Source organism: Harpegnathos saltator, unplaced genomic scaffold, assembly GCF_003227715.2.
Source record: "Harpegnathos saltator strain DR-91 unplaced genomic scaffold, Hsal_v8.6 scaffold13, whole genome shotgun sequence".
Taxonomy (NCBI): domain Eukaryota; kingdom Metazoa; phylum Arthropoda; class Insecta; order Hymenoptera; family Formicidae; genus Harpegnathos; species Harpegnathos saltator.
Window position 1 is genome coordinate 760,254 of NW_020229906.1, and position 18,991 is coordinate 779,244.

Sequence of the window (18,991 nt, forward strand, 5' to 3'; positions counted from 1 at the left end):
GATATCGCGTGCGCGCTGAAACGGCCAGATACAACACATGATACACGTTTCCCTCCGCGTTTCACTGGATAATACCTCGGCCACACACGCCGTGAAACGCCGACGGGGTGTTTTCGTTGTCGATATTTTTACCTCCAATTGCGAATGCACTCGAGCGAGCTCGAGTCAGTCTCGCAGAGAGAACTCGGGGTCTCTGTAAATACAGGAATGCTGAAGCCGCATCGCGACGCGGAACGGGCAGAAGGTACACGTTCGCGGTTGCTGTCATTAAAGCCGCGAGCGCAAACTTTCGATCGAATTCTCATCAAAGCCGAAGAATCACCGCGCGTCTTTGCCCGCGGCTTTCGTTAACTTCGGCCTAGGTTCCTAGGAGGGAGAGGTTCCAGGAAGATCGATTTTTTTTTTTTTTTTTCTGCGAGACGAGAGGTGCCCCGGATACCAAACGTCCAGAAAAACCCGACTCTTGCGGGCACAGCCGACTTTGGAGGCAACTCGAGTTGCCAAGTTTCGATAGAGAAACTGCGCGCTTTTAATGGCCTGCGAAGTGCAGCAGAATGCACGCGGAAGAGAGATTGTACAGTTGCTACGTTTCTTTGTAATTTACGCAATAAAGGCGATAGATAAAAGGCGAAAGATCTGCTATCTGCGCGGGAATGCAACTGCTCGAATAACAAATACTCGTAATCGCGCGCAGAGTCGTTTCCCCCCTCGTTCTCGCGATCTCTCGTGTGATAGCCGCCGTTATTATTATTAATGCGCTCCGTTAATATCGATTAATTCGTCGCGGAGCCGCATAAACGCGAGTTGCCTCGGGAAATCGCTATCCGATCACTCTCGATTAGGTCCTAACGTAAGAGCGCGAGCCGAGCGGAAAGAAAAAAAAGAAAAGTATTATTCATATTCATGAGCCGGACGATAGTCATCTGCGAAATACAGCGCATTTGTGGAGATCGGATCGTACTTTTGAGCACGGAACAACCATAACGGTTAAGGTATAAGGTAAGGGGCTCGTGGCGTGTAATTTTAACGATGCAGCAGCATTCAGCCGGTGTTTCAACCCGCCCGTACCGCCCGCTTTCTCTGGCGGTTTAAACGCAGCGCTCGGTTTTTCGTGTTTCTCCGAATGAACCATCCGTGAAACCATACGCGAATAATTACGGTCCAAAGAAGACCGCGGCATCGCGAGCCGCGAATCGAATCGGCCGGTGTGTCTGTGGGGAGAATCGCATTTGGCGGAGATGATACGCGCACGGACGATAGGTCGAGGTGGAGGGAATGGTATATAATCCGATAAAACAGAGAAAGACGACGGGGACAAGAAAGAGAGAGAGAGAGAGAGAGAGAAAGATTGAATAAAACAATCCGGAATTGTCAAGCGCAGCTTGTAGAGAATTATTACCCGTTAAATTAGATTTTCCAAGATTGCTAGACCCAGAGAATGTATCGAGTCGAGAGAGGAGAAAAGAAGAGGAAGGAAGAAAGAAGGAAATGAAAGCACACGTATCAACGATAATACAACGATAAACGGCAAAGTCGTGTTAATAAAATCCCGAAGGGGAGAGATATTCGCGAGCAGCACGTTCGCTCCCTCTCTCTTGTTTTTCCGCACTGCATTTCCGCACTGCATGTTAACCAACGCGCGGAAACTGACGCGGCGACTTCCGGTCGCGCTGACGCGCGCATAAAAAAAAACGACTGTATGCAAATAGGATTCTTCGGCTTTTGTCATAAATACCTGGCCTGACCCGCGGCGCGGCGCGCGACAATTTCCTGAGTGCTCGTTCCGGCGCGAGATATCTTGCTTCACACAGGATACGCGCTTACAATGGAAATTGCGATCGAACGGCACCCCGGCTCGCCGTTGAATGCAGTCGATATGCAACTGGGCAATCGAGTCAAAAAAGGGAGCAAACAACCGCGCACCGCCTCCATCCCCTCTGCTCGCTCTCTCGAGCTCCGATGAATCAGAAGGTTGTCGAGGCCACCTCCCGCCCCCCCTCCTCCCTCCTCGTGTGAAACGAAATGTACGCGCTCGGGCGCATGTGAGTGACCCCCGGGAGTTCACCTGCCGGTCGCCCGCTCACCTGGCCACGGTGATTCACGTAACGCGCGCGAAGGGTTGTAAAAGGTGCGCGGCACAAACGCGAGAGCTCTCTTGCCTGAACTTGCATACTTCACCCGCGGAATTTCAGTCTCGGCCACGCCCGGAGGAGCGTAATTCAATCTCGGTGCTTCTCGCTCGAGAGCGCGAGAATGACGCAACGGGCGCATGATAATTTGCAGAAAATTTGCGAGTCCCCCGGTAATAATCCTCTGCGAACGGGAAATATTTGTGCGCGGGAGTCGGGATGGAAGAGAATAAACGGTGCCTTTCCATCGCGATTATCTGGAGCGCGCAAATAACTCGATCGGCGATTAATCCGTAATTCGTTTCACGGTCGGCGTTATTACGCCGATGATAATTCATTCTCTTCGGCCTTCCTTCCCCTCCCCCTCGCTTCTCCGCGATCGCGATCGCGGTGTGTCCGTCGCGTAGCGGTCGACGCGATTAACGTAGCATAATGATCGTAGCACCTCTCCGAGGACACAACTTTCGCGCGAAATGACGAGCTCGCCTTCGAGACCGTTTTCCATTGTTCTTCCGGTTCTCATCGCTTCAACCCGACGAGCGAGCGAGCGAGCCCCGCGCGGAATTTCCGCGCGCCTGCACAGGAATCAATTACCGGCTAAACGATAATACGCACGGTGGAGGAGTCAATTAAGCTCGATTACCCGAAACGTCGTTAAGGATTCCGCGCGGCCGGCGATCCGCGTTTTATCGCGCGCGAGAGAGAGAGAGAGAGAGAGAGAGAGAGAGAGAGAGAACTCCGGAGAAATTGATACTTCAACCGGCGCGGCGACTACGGCGTGAAAGCGAGTTGGTAAAGCGAGATCGTGCGTATGTAACTTGACCCTAGGTCGCCGATTTCGCCTACGAAATTTCGACTTGTTCGATTCACTTTCATGCGCCGCTCTAATAAACGGCAGCTCGCCGCAAATACGAGCCAGTCCCCGTTGATTCGCACGCTCTTTGCGCGGTCTGCGCAGTTTCTCTGCGCTTTTCTGCGCATTAGCGAGCATCCTCCTCCTCCTCGGTAGGTTAGAGACCGAGACCGATTTTCCCCCGTTTAAAGTGCCGACGAGCAATTTTCGAAATCATCTTCCGATGGACCAGGAAACCGCGGTTCGATCGACGAGAGTCGCTCTTACCCAATCTCTGGCCATCGATGTTGAAGCACCGCCGCCGCCGCTGCCGCCGCTTCGAGGTTGACTGCTTTTCTTACGTAACGTCGCGCTCATCGCGCGAAGAGAAAAAAATACACGCACGCACACGCGAGCGCACGTGTTGCATATTTATTATTACGTAAACGCGAGGATCGCGAGGTCGCGAGGCCGATCGCAAAGTGGTGTCTAAGTCGAAGGCACACGAACGACACGACGTCGTCGGCCGTGTGCCATCAATCACACCTGGTCTCTCGTCGTATTGACGAGCGGTTTGCGTCAGCGTCTCGTTAGAGTCGATTTGTGGATGCACCGTGAACTGAAAACCCGTGGAATACCCGTGGCGCGGCGGAACCGACGAGCGAGAAATTGCGCGCGCCGTCCCTGGTTTGTCAAACAAGACAAGGAAAGTAGGAGCGATTATTCCGCGGGTGTGCGCGATTTTTTCCCGGCCGCCGCCGCCACCGCCGCCGCCGCTAAGGTCAGGAAACGAGGCCGCGAAACGGCAGGAAGCGATACAATGGGGAACACGCTCCTGTTCTCACCGGGGAAATCCTATATATACATATATGCCGATAAGGCTTCTCTAATGAGCGCTCGATTCTCTCATTACACGACGATCGACGTTACCACGCTGTGGCCGATCGGTGTGGCCGATCTCGGGTCTTTTTCCGCGACTCGACTCGTTGCGAGAACGCATCTCGCCCGGGAGGAACGAAGAATCACGGCAACGTTATATCGGAGAATAACTCGTCGTCGCTCGTAAACGCGGGATTCTGTTTCCAGATGATCGCGCAATTGCGTGTACCTTGGCGCGTCACGGCGCGCTAATCCGATCACGTCGCGTTAACTGCTTAGATACATCTCGCTTCGTGCCCCGTGTCTCCGCAAATGAGATCTAACGAAGGTGCGCCATAAAAGAAGAGTAGAGATAACGCTGTGTGTCGAACGAGCCGGCGCGACGCGCGGCGATATCTCGCGAGAACGAAATAAAAGGCACTCTCGGCGCGCCGTAAGACGCGCAGACGCGAGCAATCATCATTCATCCGAGAACGTCGAACGTCGAACGTGAGAAACTGAGCGTCGAAAGTCACATCGGTATGAATCTTCGTTCAACTTCCCGCCCGACGTCTGCTGCTTACAGCGACTGCGGGCTCAGGTGTTTCGAGATAATCGAATTTCCTTGACTGGCCGTCAATTTCCATCACCGTTCATCGCGCCCCGTCAATCCGAATGAATTGAATTTCCAAGTGCGCCAGTGAATTTCCGAGTTTTGAACTTCTGAATCTTATCGAGCTGCGTGTCGAGTGATTTTTTGGTCGTTTCGATAGTCGATTTCCATCGTTCGGTGATCTTCGTCATTGCGAGATAAAAATCAACACGCTTTCCGGGTGGCGGAAATTCGCCGTTCCAGTCATTAGAAAGATCGGTAATTTTCGGCGTGGAAATTCCGTGTGAAGTATCTATGAAAAATTTCGTAATTGCTCCGCGCAACGCGAACAGCCTAATGACGCGTTCAGCGCGAGAAGAAGTTAGCTCACCGACAATGCGCGGAATGCGAGTTATAATTCGGCACGGTTATAAATTATCGGGACCTGCCACCGTGAAGATAACTCCATGTACTTTACGCGATAGATCATCAATTCGAAACGACCTATAAATTCAGCAGACTGAAGTATTGCTAAAAGCACGATGACGCAACGCGCGACCAAACCGAGAGGTCTATCGCCGACGAAATCGCCGTATGAGAGACAGGACAACGGATGCATTTTTATTTTCTGTTCTTTTTTTTTAGTCCTCGAAAATCCGATCGAGAACTTCCACGAGATTTCAATCCAATTTGAATCGAATTGCTGCCAGATCGACTTGCTGCCCGAGAGAGAGAGAGAGAGAGAAAGAGAATTAAAGCGAACAGAGGACTCGAATAAACGAGCTTTTTCCGCCTTTGTCGTTGAATCGACGCAAAAAGTGCCACTGTCTCTCACACATACGGCATCTCTTCGACGCGAGGGCACACTGATCTGTCATGATCTACCTCGACGTCCCGAGATCGCGGTCGACGAACTCCATCGTCACCTGGCAATAAACTATCTTGACGACGTACATCGCGCCGCGTCCGCCGCTTTTTTCCCCACAGCGGCCGAGTCGCCGCGGCACTTCGCACTGACGCTTGACTTTCGTCGCCGACCCTCTCGACCAGCGAGGATTTCCGATGTACAGGAGACACACGCGGTTTGTCAGAGCCCTTTGTCACTGTACCACACACAGGTGCACGCGTGCGTGAGCGTTGTGGGAGAGAACCGGAGAGAGGAAGAGAGAGAGAGAGAGAGAGAGGAGGGGAAAAAGAGAGACATTCGGACGCGCAGACGGATATCCGGCGTTCCGCTACTACGATCACGTTACAACGCAATGCCGCGCGGGTTTCGCGCTAATTAGCGATACCGCGGTGTATCGCGTGGATTTTTTTCCTTTTCTTCCCCATCCGACATCACTGACGATCTCGACTACGGATCGAAGCGACCCACGCCGTCTACCTCGGCGAGCACCGTCCCGTTAAACGTAAACCGGCCGAAATTCATTATCGCGACTAATTACGCTCTATATTCGACGCGCCGCGATATATATATATATATATTTTTTTTAGCATCCGAGTTATTACAAGCTGTCGCAATGCGCGACATTCAGCAATATTTGAGACAGGTTTGACTGATCGTGAAGGATACATGCCCATCGGTATGTACCAAAATCAAAAGTTAAATTTAAAATTGGCTAATAGAACAGGAAGCTCCAAATTAGCCGCATTGGTCTTGAGGTTTGCCGTGAGTAACACATCGATCAATAAGTCCTGGGACTAAGCAACAGATGGCGCCTCTAATAACAAATCTGTACCATTCTCAGTTAGTACCAACCTTTAGAAGTTACGTGTCAAACTGTCATGACATTCCGACATTGTGTCATTGAGTTACAGTGGTTTTTTAGTGACACGGCTACACCGTGTCACAAGTTCGATGGTAACGATGGCCAAATTGCATGAGTTGAACTTCGAATTGCTTCCGCACCCACCGTATTCTCCAGATTTGGCCCCCAGCGATTATTGGCTGTTCGCAGACCTCAACAAAAAGATGCTCCAGGGAAAGAGATTTGGCTCCAATGAAGAAGTGATTGCCGAAACTAACGCCTATTTTGAAAGCAAAGATCGTTCTACACGGCTGGCATAGAAAAGTTAGGAAAGCGTTGGAATGAATGTATCGCTCTTGAAGGAGACTATGTTGATGAATAAAGAAGAATTTTGGCAAACAAATTTTGTTTTCCCGTAGTAGTTAGTCCCGGGACTTATTGATCGATGTGTTATGTTGGGTGTTCCTTTAATCTGCCGCGATATATATATATATATATATATAATATACACCGAGTGCACCGTTAATAGAGTAACGCGTTCTCGTGAATAATAATAGCGCGATATTACGCGAGCGTATTCACTTTGGAAGTACACTCGACGCCGTGAACAGCCGATAATGACGACGGTGACGCCGATGATGATGACTCGCGAAGCTGATTCGTGACGCATTTGACGCGTTCGGCGCAACATATCGCGAGCGTATCGACACGTTTCATACATCGCGTGTTAACTCGCGCCTTAATTGACGGGAACCTAATTCCGCGACGCGTAAATACGGCAATTTGAAAGCGCGACTGTGATGTTTGAGTTTAACTCGGGGGGACCCCCCGTCGGATTTAGCCTCGGGAAACGGCTTTTGTCGGCGGGGCTGGCGAGGCGCATCGCGGCCGAATTTGCGCGACTCATCGTGGCGGAATGACCTAAAGGGGAAATTGTCGTTCGAAGTGACCCGGATATCAAGGAGTCTAACGACGTCTGAAGACGTTATTTTAAGGTGAAAATAGCACAGGCTCTCCAATTCGTTTCGGACTCAATGAGAGTATTGTCTTTTTTTGTCAGACCGCGGAAAACGTTTCTTTGAAATTTACTGAAAAACTTCCGGCAAAAAATTTCTGGAAAGCCCGAAGAAAATGTTAAATAGCTCAGGTATGCTTCATCCGACGGTCTTTCTCTGCCGACATCTGCCGTTTTACGGTTTTATTTTACGTTGTAGCTTTTATTTACGACGCTGCACCGCTTTGTCCAAGTGACATTTCAAATATTTCGTTGTTGCGTCCTCGGCTAACCGACGGTCATATTGCGGCGCGTTCAAAGAGAGGATTTGCAAGAGAGGAGAGCACAATTTTTATCAGGACAGCTCTCGCCGAACGATCGGCGAATATCACACGCGACCGGATGATATTTCACAACGAGCGTTACATATAAAAACAAAAAGGGAAACGGAAGAGATGAAACAAAGAAGATCATTCCGTCTCCCTCGAAGTAAAAGAGCTGTTCATAAACGGCGTTTTCCTACCGTGCTCGGACTCGCGGACACGAGCCAAGTCGCGTAATTAGACCACGACCGTGTTAATAAGCGTTGCCTGACCGCGGCAATACGGCAGTAATTAACTATTAATCGCCACTAATCGCGACGCATCGTCTCGGGAGCCCGCGAGATAAACGGAACTCGCGCGCGAGCAAAAAAACTGCCCGGAGATGTCGACGGTTTTCAGATATTCACGGTGGTCTTATGCCGCTCGTTCGTTTTATATCTTTTCGGTTTCGGCGAGCACGGTTCGAGGGGAAAAAGCGTGCGAGAAGGAGGAATCCCCTGCGCCCCTGCTCCTTCCCCCCGAATATGTCGCCGGCGTAAACGGCGCGTAAAAACCGACACGACCGATGCAATTATCGCGGAGACTGCGAAAGAAATTTCGCTGAACACGAAAAGAATCGAGAGCGGGACTTTCGCGAAAGATCATCCCGTAATTACTTGAACTTTCTGTCGCTTGAATAATTAGTCGGCCCGGCTAGAGAGAAACGCTCTCGCCATGGTGCCATTTAAGGCATCCTCATCGCTTTTCGAGATTACTCGGTGAGATCGCGGACGCAGTCTGCGAGTAATTAACTGCGTCGGTGCAGCGCGAATTTCAATGACGCTTTTATCACAGGCCGATGGAGCAGCGAGTCGAAAAGCACTGACTGGAAAGCCCGGCGAATTCGCGAGTGCGCAACACAATCGTAGCATCGATCGAAAAAAATCGACGCTGAGATAGCGAGGGCTGATCTCGTGGAATAAAGTACGTACAAGGGTCATTCCAGAGCGGTCATTGTAACATTTTGTTTTCGCTTGAACACCTGTTTCTGAGGAATTCCCAGAAAAATTAGGTCCTTTACCCTGGACACGGACACCTGGATTCCAAATTATATCATTATTGTAAAAAGAGAGCTCTTCCAAACTTTTTCCGAACCCTTTGAACCTGTGTTTTCCCTCGACCATTATGGGTCCACTAGGTCAACTAAAGTCAACTAGGACCACTGCTACGATCCACTAAGAAAAGTTTTTCTGGATTCCCAAATGTTTCCATCAGGAGCAAGAGTGACCTCCGTTGGACCATCGGTTCCGTGCAGAATCGAAAATGTTGAAAGCATATTGTAGCCAAGTGCACAGACAGACGCGACATCAAAGATCGCAACACTTGCTCGTGGATGGTTTTGCAAGACACATCCGTGTCGAGCAGGAGAGCGCATCTCCTGAGAATCTACTGAAGAAAAGCAGGGGTTCAAGAGAATATATAAAACAGATTCTCTCATTGCACAGGCAATGCTCCGAGAAACGTTGCGGACCTCGATTGGCTGCCGATGAGATCACGTCGCTCCGGGATGTTGGGAGATAAAGCGCGCTAACGTTCCAACGTATCGATCGGCGGTCTCGCGCGTGAAACGTATCGCGCGCGCTGTTCGTGGATTATTAAAAAGCCCGCTACTCACCGGTGGCACTTCTGCCGTTGCCGCTCTTGCACCCATAACGCCTCTCCGAGATTATGAGTTCCGCTCTGCACGCCGCCCATGGCCGCCGCCGACCTCGCAGACACCTGATACAAATTCACGTTTAATGACGGCGCGACGTTGAGCACGTGGCACATCGCCCAATATTTCATTCCTGAATATCGCACAGACTTCCGAAAGCGCGCCAGAGAAATAGGAGGAGAGGACAGGAAAGCAGCCAATTTCTCTGCTCTCGAGCGAGGACTGCTTTAAAACGACAATTTCGCAAAGCCCACGATCGTAGCACCGGCCGCGCCGCGCGGCGCAATAATACCGATTGTTTATTATTCATACGCGATCGATGCTCGGCTTACCGACGTGCGATAAAGTGTCGAATATCGCGAAAGACGCACCATGAAGATATATCCAGCCGGCCTGACGCAGATCGTCCGAAGGTTTACTTGTTTTACAAGTGCTTCTAATAAAAGTTCCGCGCGGATCGACATGCGCGCGCAAGAGATATGCGATATTATTCATGATAAAATTCTGAATTGCAACAAGAGAGCGGTCGCTCGCGCGAGAGCACAGCGAGAGAAAACTTTCCCTGTAAAAAATTCAAAGCTGCAATTACCGCGGAATAAGTTTATACACGAGCCTGTTCTTGCTGAGACTGATTAAGTAGAGTCGCTCGTTGATTTACGCCGCTTTAAAAGCTCTGTGGGAGTTTTTACGACATCACGTCGAATAGCTAAATAGTTTTCTCTTCTCGAGCAACAAAATGGTCATTCCCTTTCATGCACGACATGCACGATGATGCGCCTTTTGATGTTGTTTGCAGCCCACATATTTCCACATGTATCTCTTCGAACAGAAAACGACGTGCCGTCGAAACAATGATGTATAACTTAGTTCTTTCCCATTAAACCATGAAAACGCTTCACGTAGAAAGCGTCGTTCAGGTGCATATTGTTAACCTCGTTTACGACATATTTAACAACACGGTGATTAATGATGATACCAGAGAAATTACCCAACTCTGCCACTGAAGGACCGAAAGGTCATCACACAAAAGTTCGCGCAGATGGAACATGTGTAGCGTATCTCGTCTCATTTAGAACAGAGAAGCTCGAGTACGAAAACAAGTTTTGTTTTATAAACTTTTTTTACAAACAAGAACTCGAAGCATGAATAAATTGCGTACGATCCGATGCAATTGACGCGCAACGCGTCTCTCTTGCGTGTGTGTGTGTCATGTATATGTGCATACACGAGTTCGGTCGACCGTTTGTAATAGCGAGAGCTATCACTAGATGTCACCGGCTGTAGCTGTACTCGAGAGCGAAATCGATGCGGCGGCTTATAAATTGAAGGCAGGGAGACCCGTTATATATTGCGAACCGAGAGGTGTTTCAACGTTATTTTTATCCAGAAAAGGTCTGACCGTCAGGTACAGACCTAACTAATATAATTGCAAACATAAATTGCGCAGGGCAAGAGGCGCGCGAGAGAGAGAGAGAGAGAGGGAGAGAGAGTCCGCCTGTTACATAAAAAAAATTATTTATATCGAGCCTCGTTTGTTTCTCGTAAAAAAAAAAAACTTAAAAGTTCAACCAACTGTGGTGGTCGGAGTAATGAAACTTTTTCCATATCCCGTTTAAATTGGTAGATAGCCATTTAATTTCGTACGATTCGTTACATCGGAATTTCGCGCACGCGCGCGCGCGCAAACGTTTCATGTAAAAATACACGGAACAGAGATATTTGATGCACGCGACGCGAGAGATTCTCTCTCTCTCTCTCTCTCTCTCTCGAACATCACTCTCTCTGTGAGTTCGAAATATTTTAACCTGCCGCTTTCGTGTATCACGAAATTGCGCTATGTACGTAGATGGGATAGAGACGAATGCAATATTCAGCCGAACGATCACATACGCGCGAGCCTACCCTGTGCAAAGTAACCCGAGACCATAAATTTTCCATGCACTCTAGAGAATGCGTCTGCATACGAGCCATCGTTTACAAAAAATCCATCTACTGTCCGGGCGTGATGAACGTCACGTCCGCTTCGCGCGATGCTTTCAATTAAAAACGGCAAATATCCGATGCGCGCGCGCCCGCAATCCTTTAAATCCTGTGTAGATTTTCCGCGAAAATGAGAATCGAAAAATCAAATCGCCCAGTCGCGTGTCAATCGGAAAAGCAGGCCACGAAAAAGAGAGAGAGAGAGAGGAAAAAGCGACCTTCGACCCTCACGTTTTCTCTCGAGAAAGGTCATTCAACTTTGATTTCAAACTCGATATCTCGAGCTTAATATCTCAAGGCGTTAGTTTGATAACGACCGCCTCCGCGTGAGGCCTTGCATTAAAAACTTGACGATTCTTGTACGGGAGGAAGCGTTATTTATGCATGAACCGGGCAAGAGAGTTAATAAATAATAGATAAAACAAAATTTTCTACATCGGCACGCTCGAGGCATGTTCGCGCTCGGATTATTTATGGAAACCGCTATTTTTATGCGAGGCTTTGAGGTATCGTTAGCATCGTTGATTATAATCGCCACTGCCGCCGACCAAGTAGAGTATGACGTAACCTTCGGCAGGGAGAATGAGTCTGCAGCATGCTCCGGTTTCCGGATATTATCAAGTACTGCTATTACACGCGAGTCATCAGCTGGACGATCCATTTCCCCGGGATTTCTTTATCGACGACGATATGAGGTGCATGGTACCGCTCGCTCCCGAGAATTACGGAGGTGTGCTCGACGGCGAGAGACGGGTAACCGGATTTCCCAGGGGATAATTTAGCTATGTACACGGCGCTTATTAATTGCGCGAAAACACACCGCGTCTTCCTTCGTCCGGCCCGGTAAAATACTTCCACCACGTGTCGGCACTCGGTAGACTTTCTCGGCGATCACCGACGCGTTGAAATCTCCTCGCAATTTGATTTTTGTCGAAAGTTGCACGGGCAATTTCAAACGGAATACAGCAGCATGCACGCGAGACTTTCGTGGGGTTTTACAAGCGCAAGCTGCTTATGTCGATGCTTGTTTTGCATCAACTAAACTGGCCGAAACCGGTCGTTTGATCATTCGCGCTCGTCACCTTGACATGCTTAATATTTTATTAAACATTTCTCTTGCACGTTAAATTTCGGCGCAGACGTTACGGCTCTTATGAAGCATCAAGAGCATGTCTGATATTTTGTTATACATTTTCCTTAAACATTATATCTCATCATCAAACATTTGGCCTCTTGTTAAAAATCAAACTGTATGTGGTATTTCGTCGAAACCTTGTTAGAACGAAGAACATATTTTTCTCACTGCTAACGCTTCCTTTCTTCAGTCATATTGTGCTTTTTTCACCCCATTGGGACCAAAATATGCCCTCTTTTCGACCGAAGTTAGTCATGCCACGCAAAAGTCCAGCAAAAAAGATAACCCATGTTCCGCAGTCCCAAAGCCGAAGGTCGGTTGTGGACACATCTATCTATTGTGTTTTGTTTGAGTGACAGGTCAAGCAGTTTTCCCGAGCGCATAATAGACTTCTTATCGGGTCTGGAAGAAAAACTTACCTTCAATTTAGTCAATCACTCGGGGATTAGCTTGAAACCCCATGCGCGGTCACTCGACACGTTCACACAGGCTCGGCGATTAGCCACGCATCGTATATTGTGCTGCGGTCAACGTTTCAAGTGGCATCCTTGACGCTTACGAAGCCACAAATTTACGAAAATACCTGCGTGCGACCGCCACGAGCCCGAGAAGAAAAGGAAAAGCCGCCGAGAAGGCGCACATCCGTCGCTTCGGTGGCGCGCGATCACGTCACTTATTAATTGAGCAGGATCTTACAATAGACTGCGCTACGGCATAGAAAACTTCACCACCGCGGAGAGTTTCCATGACGATGGAAGAAGGGAGGCGCGCGGCCTCCGGGTGGTGGTAGATTTCTTGCCACTTCCACCTACCTGCTAACCTACCTGCCTGCCGGCCGGGCGATGCACGCGGACGGAACGCTGTGTGTGTGCATCGTGTGTCGTGTGTGTGCGCGCGCGCGCGCGACGCAACGGGAGGAGAAGGCAGGGCGCACTAATTGTCGGACATTGCCTGTTTCGTTTAAAGAACACGCAATTACCGCACGGCATCGAGTAGCCGTCTCTCCTCTCGGCGACGCGCCACGCTCGGCGTGAGGACGATTATCGCGCCGACCGAGAGCCTCTGTACGGTGGACAGAAATTCTTCACAGATTTATTACACTTCTGCGTTTCTTCTTTCCTCCCTTTTCTCCGTTTCTACGTTTCTTGTACTACGAGACCATAACTATCATTTGATATAAAGATGTGCGAAGAGTTTCTCGCTTCACTTTCTCCGTCTGTAGAAAATTTCAGAAACAGAAAGCTACCTATTGAAGACAGATTCTTATCTTCCTAACGGTTTTAGCGACAAATTCGGGAACGCGTACGGCCGAAGATGCATTTTCAGTGATCGTTAGCGCAAAGCGGATTAAGGCTCGGTTCCGTTCTGCTTACAGCGGAAAGATCCCCCCCCACCCCATCCCTCGGTCGTCCTCTCATTCCGTTCTCCACACTCTAATACCTTCCTCATATCAACGGCTAGGTAACCAGGTTAATACAATCTAGCTCTCGATTGCGCGATTATCACGCGAACGAAGTCGCGGAAACGATGCACCTTGCTGGCTCCTTCCTGCTTTTCCGCTTCCAAATCTGCTGAGAATGCATATCAAACGCATACGCGTACGCTGAAGATGGCGAAGAGCGGTGGGACAAAGTTTAGCTAAGGACTTGTTGCATCTTAACAAGATTTCATTCATGAATGTTTATGAATGTTAGAGCTTTATCTTATCATTCGATTTACAGCGTCATCCTCCGTTAAACGCGATAAATTAAACACTTGAGAGAAGGTCTTTGTCTTTAGTCCGAAAACGATATCGTTCGAATCGTACAGATGTGTACCTCGTTCTCTCATTTTTCTCGGCGTATACTCATCGCAATATTGCAGGAAAGAGGATAAATTACTGAACTTATATGTAGTACATATAATTAGATATATACATGTACAATATACGACGGGAATAAAACAAGTATGTATGTAGCGTGTAACTAATGCTAGATGCGTGCTTTTATAATTGCACATGTTCGCACATTTCCGTTTGCCGCATCGGAACGTTATGTTCCGTTCTGACTGCGTTACCGTGCTAACGATCTCCGTACACACATACACACACTAGTACTAGCGATAATTAATATCCCTCAATGCTACTCGAATATTCAAATCGCCCGAGCGACAAAAGCACGATGCATAAATGCGTACTAATGCAGATGCGGGTGTCACCGTGGCGTACCACAGAGGGCTTCCGAGGATTACGGTGCCGCTTCCATCCCGGAAGGAACACTGTTCGTTCACCATGAAGCCGATTACACATACTGTCGGCAATTTGTTGGACATGCTAAAAACGGAGGATCGTGGAATCGATAGAGCGTGCATAACATCGCTAGGTGAGATTTCGGCCGCAAACTATTTTTCGAGAAACAAAAAGTGACAAGAAACGTTTTTCGAGAAGGGCGACGCGTACAAGTTTTTACAAGTGTATCAGACAAAGGACGACTCTTTTATTTCGAGAACCTGACACTTTCAGCCGCGCGTAAAAGAGAAATTTGGTCAAAGTTCCTGCGAGATCTTTCCTCCTTACGCTTATCGACAACCTCACTTCTTAAAGTAAAAATTCGATATTTCTCTAATGAGTCTCCCAAGTCAAGTTTTAGAGATTTTAATTTAAATCAAGTACAAAAAGTACATGCAAGCTTTAATAATCGAAGCGTCGCAGACGCTGACATACACGCCGCGAGTCGAAGATTTACACAATAGCAAGCGATAAAAATGTGTCCATCGTCCTTTTCTTCCAGATGGTGTCAGGATAGCTTCCAGTAACACGATAGAGTCGCTTTTAGAAGAGGACTTCAAATTAATAATAAACGATAACGAATACGTCGTCGTGCCGCCGTTGCAAGAAAGGTGCACGATAGTGAGTTATCATGTGAAAACGAATTTTCCACCGGCATTACGCTCTCGACAACGAAGTCAATCAAGCGGAATATCGAAACTTAACGTTATTCCAATTGACCGTAATGATTGTTTTCGATTTGATTTCGACGATACCTCTCTCGATATCCCATCCCTTCGGACGAGATTCGTTCGCATTTTCTCCTCCTCCGACTGGCGTTTCATGGATATTGACGTGCTTCTCATTTTGCAGGAGAATCTGCAGAAACTCTCGGACGTGCAAGCGCTCATCAGTCAGTTGTACGAGGCATTTCACGTGCGGGAATATAGCGCTGACATGGAGAGAGCAGTCATTGCTGAGTTGGAGGACGTTAGATTGCAGTTAGAACCACTCGAGCAGGTAAAAAAAAAAAAGGAGAGAAGAAAAAGAGAAACATTTCAAAGCAGTTCGGCCCGCTTCCAGTTTCCACGTTACTCTTCTCGGCTGCGCATTGCGACACACACATTTCGCGCAACACGTCTTACGCGTTCGCATCATAAAGAAGAAATCCGCTGCGAAATAGTAATTGCATTTGTTAATTGATTTTATGGTAATTAAACGAGAGATGCGCATTTGAGCCTCTTCCCATCATGAGCGCGCGTAAATTGCAATAAACGCACGCGCGCGAATTCACACTCACACTTCTATTGTCCGCGCCCCTCTTTCACCCTACCCTCCGGGTTATGACTTTGCGACTACTCTTCTTAATTGCCCTGCTCTCGTGCGTTCTAATTAGCGCACTCGCGTGAGCGTACGCGCACACGTGGCAGAAGACGAAGCGATATTTTTCTAATCCGGCCTTTGTACGCCGGCATCGCCGTTTGCAGTGTACAACGAACACGGTTATGCAACGAATATACGAAAGAGAGAGAGAGAGAGAGAGAGAGAGAGAGAGAGAGAGAGAGAGAGAGAGAGAGAGAGAGAGAGAGAGAGAGAAGAGTTTCTCTCTGTAAAATATTCCTTGCGTGTACGTTCTTTTTTCTCTTCTCATCTGCCCGTTCTCTCTTTCTCCTCTCTTACCGTATCTTCCTGCGAAATAATGAAGCAAGATAAAACGCGGCGTTTGAGTTTCCTCATTGCTACATTTAACCGCATTTGGTGTATATATTACGATTACCGTCTCTCGAGCTGCGAAATGAACACGTTGAACTGCCAAGTGTTGGACAATTGACAAGTACTCTCGACTAATGGCTCTTCCTTTGATCGTTTCAGCAACTGCAGGACATAGAGAACGCCGCTTACAGGAGGGCGAATTTCTTCATCTGGACGTTTTTAATCATGATGTCTATTCAATTCGGCGGTTTGGCCAGGTTAACCTGGTGGGAATACTCATGGGATATCATGGAGCCTGTCACATATTTCGTCACCTACGGCACTACTATGACGTGGTTCATCTATTATCTCGTGACGAAACAGGTTGGTTTCGCAATCCACACTCGCGAGGCTCTTCCCTTATCGGGACAACGAACCGCTTCTGTTCGATCTGTTCGTAGGAGTACATGCTGCCGGACGTGTTGAACAGGCGTCACCTCATAGTGCTTCACAAAAGAGCGCGAAAGGCCGGCCTCGACCTTAACCTCTACAACTCGCTGAAAGATCGGGCCTATGAACTGGAGACCACCCTGAAAATTATTCGCGGCCCCTTGCACGATCACAAAATGCAGATACAGCGACAACAGCAGCAACAACACGACAGGTTCAGCTCCAGCAGCTCAAGATCACCCAGTTCCTCACCCAGCCCCAGCCCCAGCCCTAGTCCCGAGAGAGATTTTCCTAAGAGATCCGCGTTAGAGGCGAACGAACCGAAGAAGCCATCTCTCAGTGATCTTAAAATTTAATCGCGGATTCGATCGATGCGCGAAGGGCGCGAATGTTCCAGCCGGAGTAACAAATGAATCAATCAGCACGATCACCGATCGTTAATCGTTTAATCGATGCTAAATCTGCCTCCAACGAAACGATCGGAGAAGAAAAGTCAAGAGAGACTTCCTCGGACACGACGAAAGCGAATGCACTCAGGGTAACTTTTAGTCCGCGCGAGGAATCGGCGTTCGCACGGCGGCCGGGCCGTGAGAGACGAAGGAGGAAAGTATAATTTATTTTTGCGTAAGGAGACACGCGTATGAAGTGTGTGTATGTGTGTGTGTGTGTGTGTGAGTGTGCGTGACAGACCAGATCTCGATTTAGTCTTCCAAGTGATATCGACGGCAATCCTCAGCGCGCATTCTATAGGCACGGAGAATGCGGTTATTGTCGAATGCTCAACGCTGTCGACGTTTTTGGAAGACGCTGGTGAGAACAGGTAAAGCGGACGAGCGTGCGATTTACTTCGATCAACTCTCTGCGCTGCTTGCATTTAACGATAAAAATATTATTCACTTCCTAAAGGATGTCGAAGGATCGCGGATTACCTTAACGCTTTACCGCTTGATTTTAGCGCCGATTCAACACAGATCGTCGTCAAGAACTCTCAATACGTGAGTACGTGCGATAAGTCGTGATTTCATAGTATCGTTAATCGGAATTCTGCCAGTAGCCAATCACGTCGAGTAACGATTAGCGTTTTTAGAAGTTAACCAACCCGCGTAAGCATTTGCCATCCATACGATGTAAAGCACCTCGCGAAAAGGAGAGCCAATAAGTCCAGCGTGCTTCTGTGAAAGACGCGGTGAAGCGTTAAATTCGCGATTGTGTTTGAAATCGGCAAAGAGCTATAACAAATATAGAAACACATGTTCTTACTAGGTGAATACATATTGTGAAAATGTTGAAATGTTGAAGAATATTGCGAGAATAGAATACCGTGTTATATAACTAACTACGACTTGCAAATTTATTAAATTAATATGCAAAATAAAAAAGAACGCGTGTTTCTCTCGACTTGTATTATTTAATTTTATATCTTTTTTCTTTCTCTCTCTCTCTCTCTCTCTCTCTCTCTCTTTATGAAAATACACATAGCGTCTCTATATATGATATTTTAAAATAAACGGCGACATGAAGCTCCAATTCGCGAGTGTTACACGAGATCGTTCTGATAATTGCAAATTTGAAATTGTGCATAATATTGAAAATACTGTTGGTTGTTCACAAAGTGGTATTATGCATCAATGTCGTTGTCGTTGTGCTCGGCGTTGATGTTGTTGTATATACACAGTTTTACATGAGTCAACGAAACCGTATGTTAATCATTAATAATAATAATAAATGCATACTTTAGAGTGCATTTTATTATTATTATATTACACTTTGTAAATAACGTCGGTACGTAAAAACGTTATCATCCTTCCCACTCCCCTCTTCTCTCCTCCACTGAATTTATACCGGAACGCTACCATATGGATGAAGACCCATCCCAGAAAAATAAAGACACGTTAGTACGTACTGTGATCCGAGAATGTAGCGGAAGGTGGTTTGATGAACAACCGCCGTTATGTAGGTTAAAACTTAATCGTTATCCCCATGGCATATATATTGATTATTACTTACGAAGATATTCAATGTTTCTTCGCAACTGTCATCAAAAGATTCTAGTATTTAAATAATCAAACCTGTGCTCTATTCGCCTACGAAACACCGCCGTTATATCGAATCCGTGAAGCGAAGACACCTATATATATATGTATGTGTGTGTGTGTGTGTGTGTGTGTGTGTGTGTGTGTGTGTGTGTGTGTGTAATATATATATATATATATATATATATATATATATTACTGTCACACTTTGGCACTGTAGACCTTTTAATCGAAACACTACTGATAACATTAATATTATACTACGACGCTATTCTATAGGCAGTTTT

At 47.6% G+C, this 18,991-nt stretch overlaps 1 protein-coding gene and 1 long non-coding RNA gene across 2 annotated transcripts in view; both read left to right on the forward strand.

Annotated features, from left to right (window-relative positions):
* MCU (mitochondrial calcium uniporter) overlaps positions 1–18,044 on the forward strand; it is a 52,806-nt gene extending 34,762 nt beyond the window's left edge. Inside the window, exons 3-7 of the mRNA XM_019841743.2 lie at positions 14,468–14,644; positions 15,053–15,171; positions 15,403–15,549; positions 16,402–16,605; positions 16,683–18,044. Coding sequence (XP_019697302.1) covers positions 14,468–14,644; positions 15,053–15,171; positions 15,403–15,549; positions 16,402–16,605; positions 16,683–17,027 — 992 coding nt within the window. The 3' untranslated portion in view covers positions 17,028–18,044. The remainder of the gene's footprint in view (positions 1–14,467; positions 14,645–15,052; positions 15,172–15,402; positions 15,550–16,401; positions 16,606–16,682) is intronic.
* Positions 2,873–6,376, forward strand: LOC112590651 (uncharacterized). Its single transcript, XR_003114370.1, has 2 exons — positions 2,873–4,359; positions 5,057–6,376. It is a non-coding gene; the product is annotated as an uncharacterized LOC112590651 (long non-coding RNA).
* Positions 18,045–18,991: the final 947 nt, after the last annotated feature.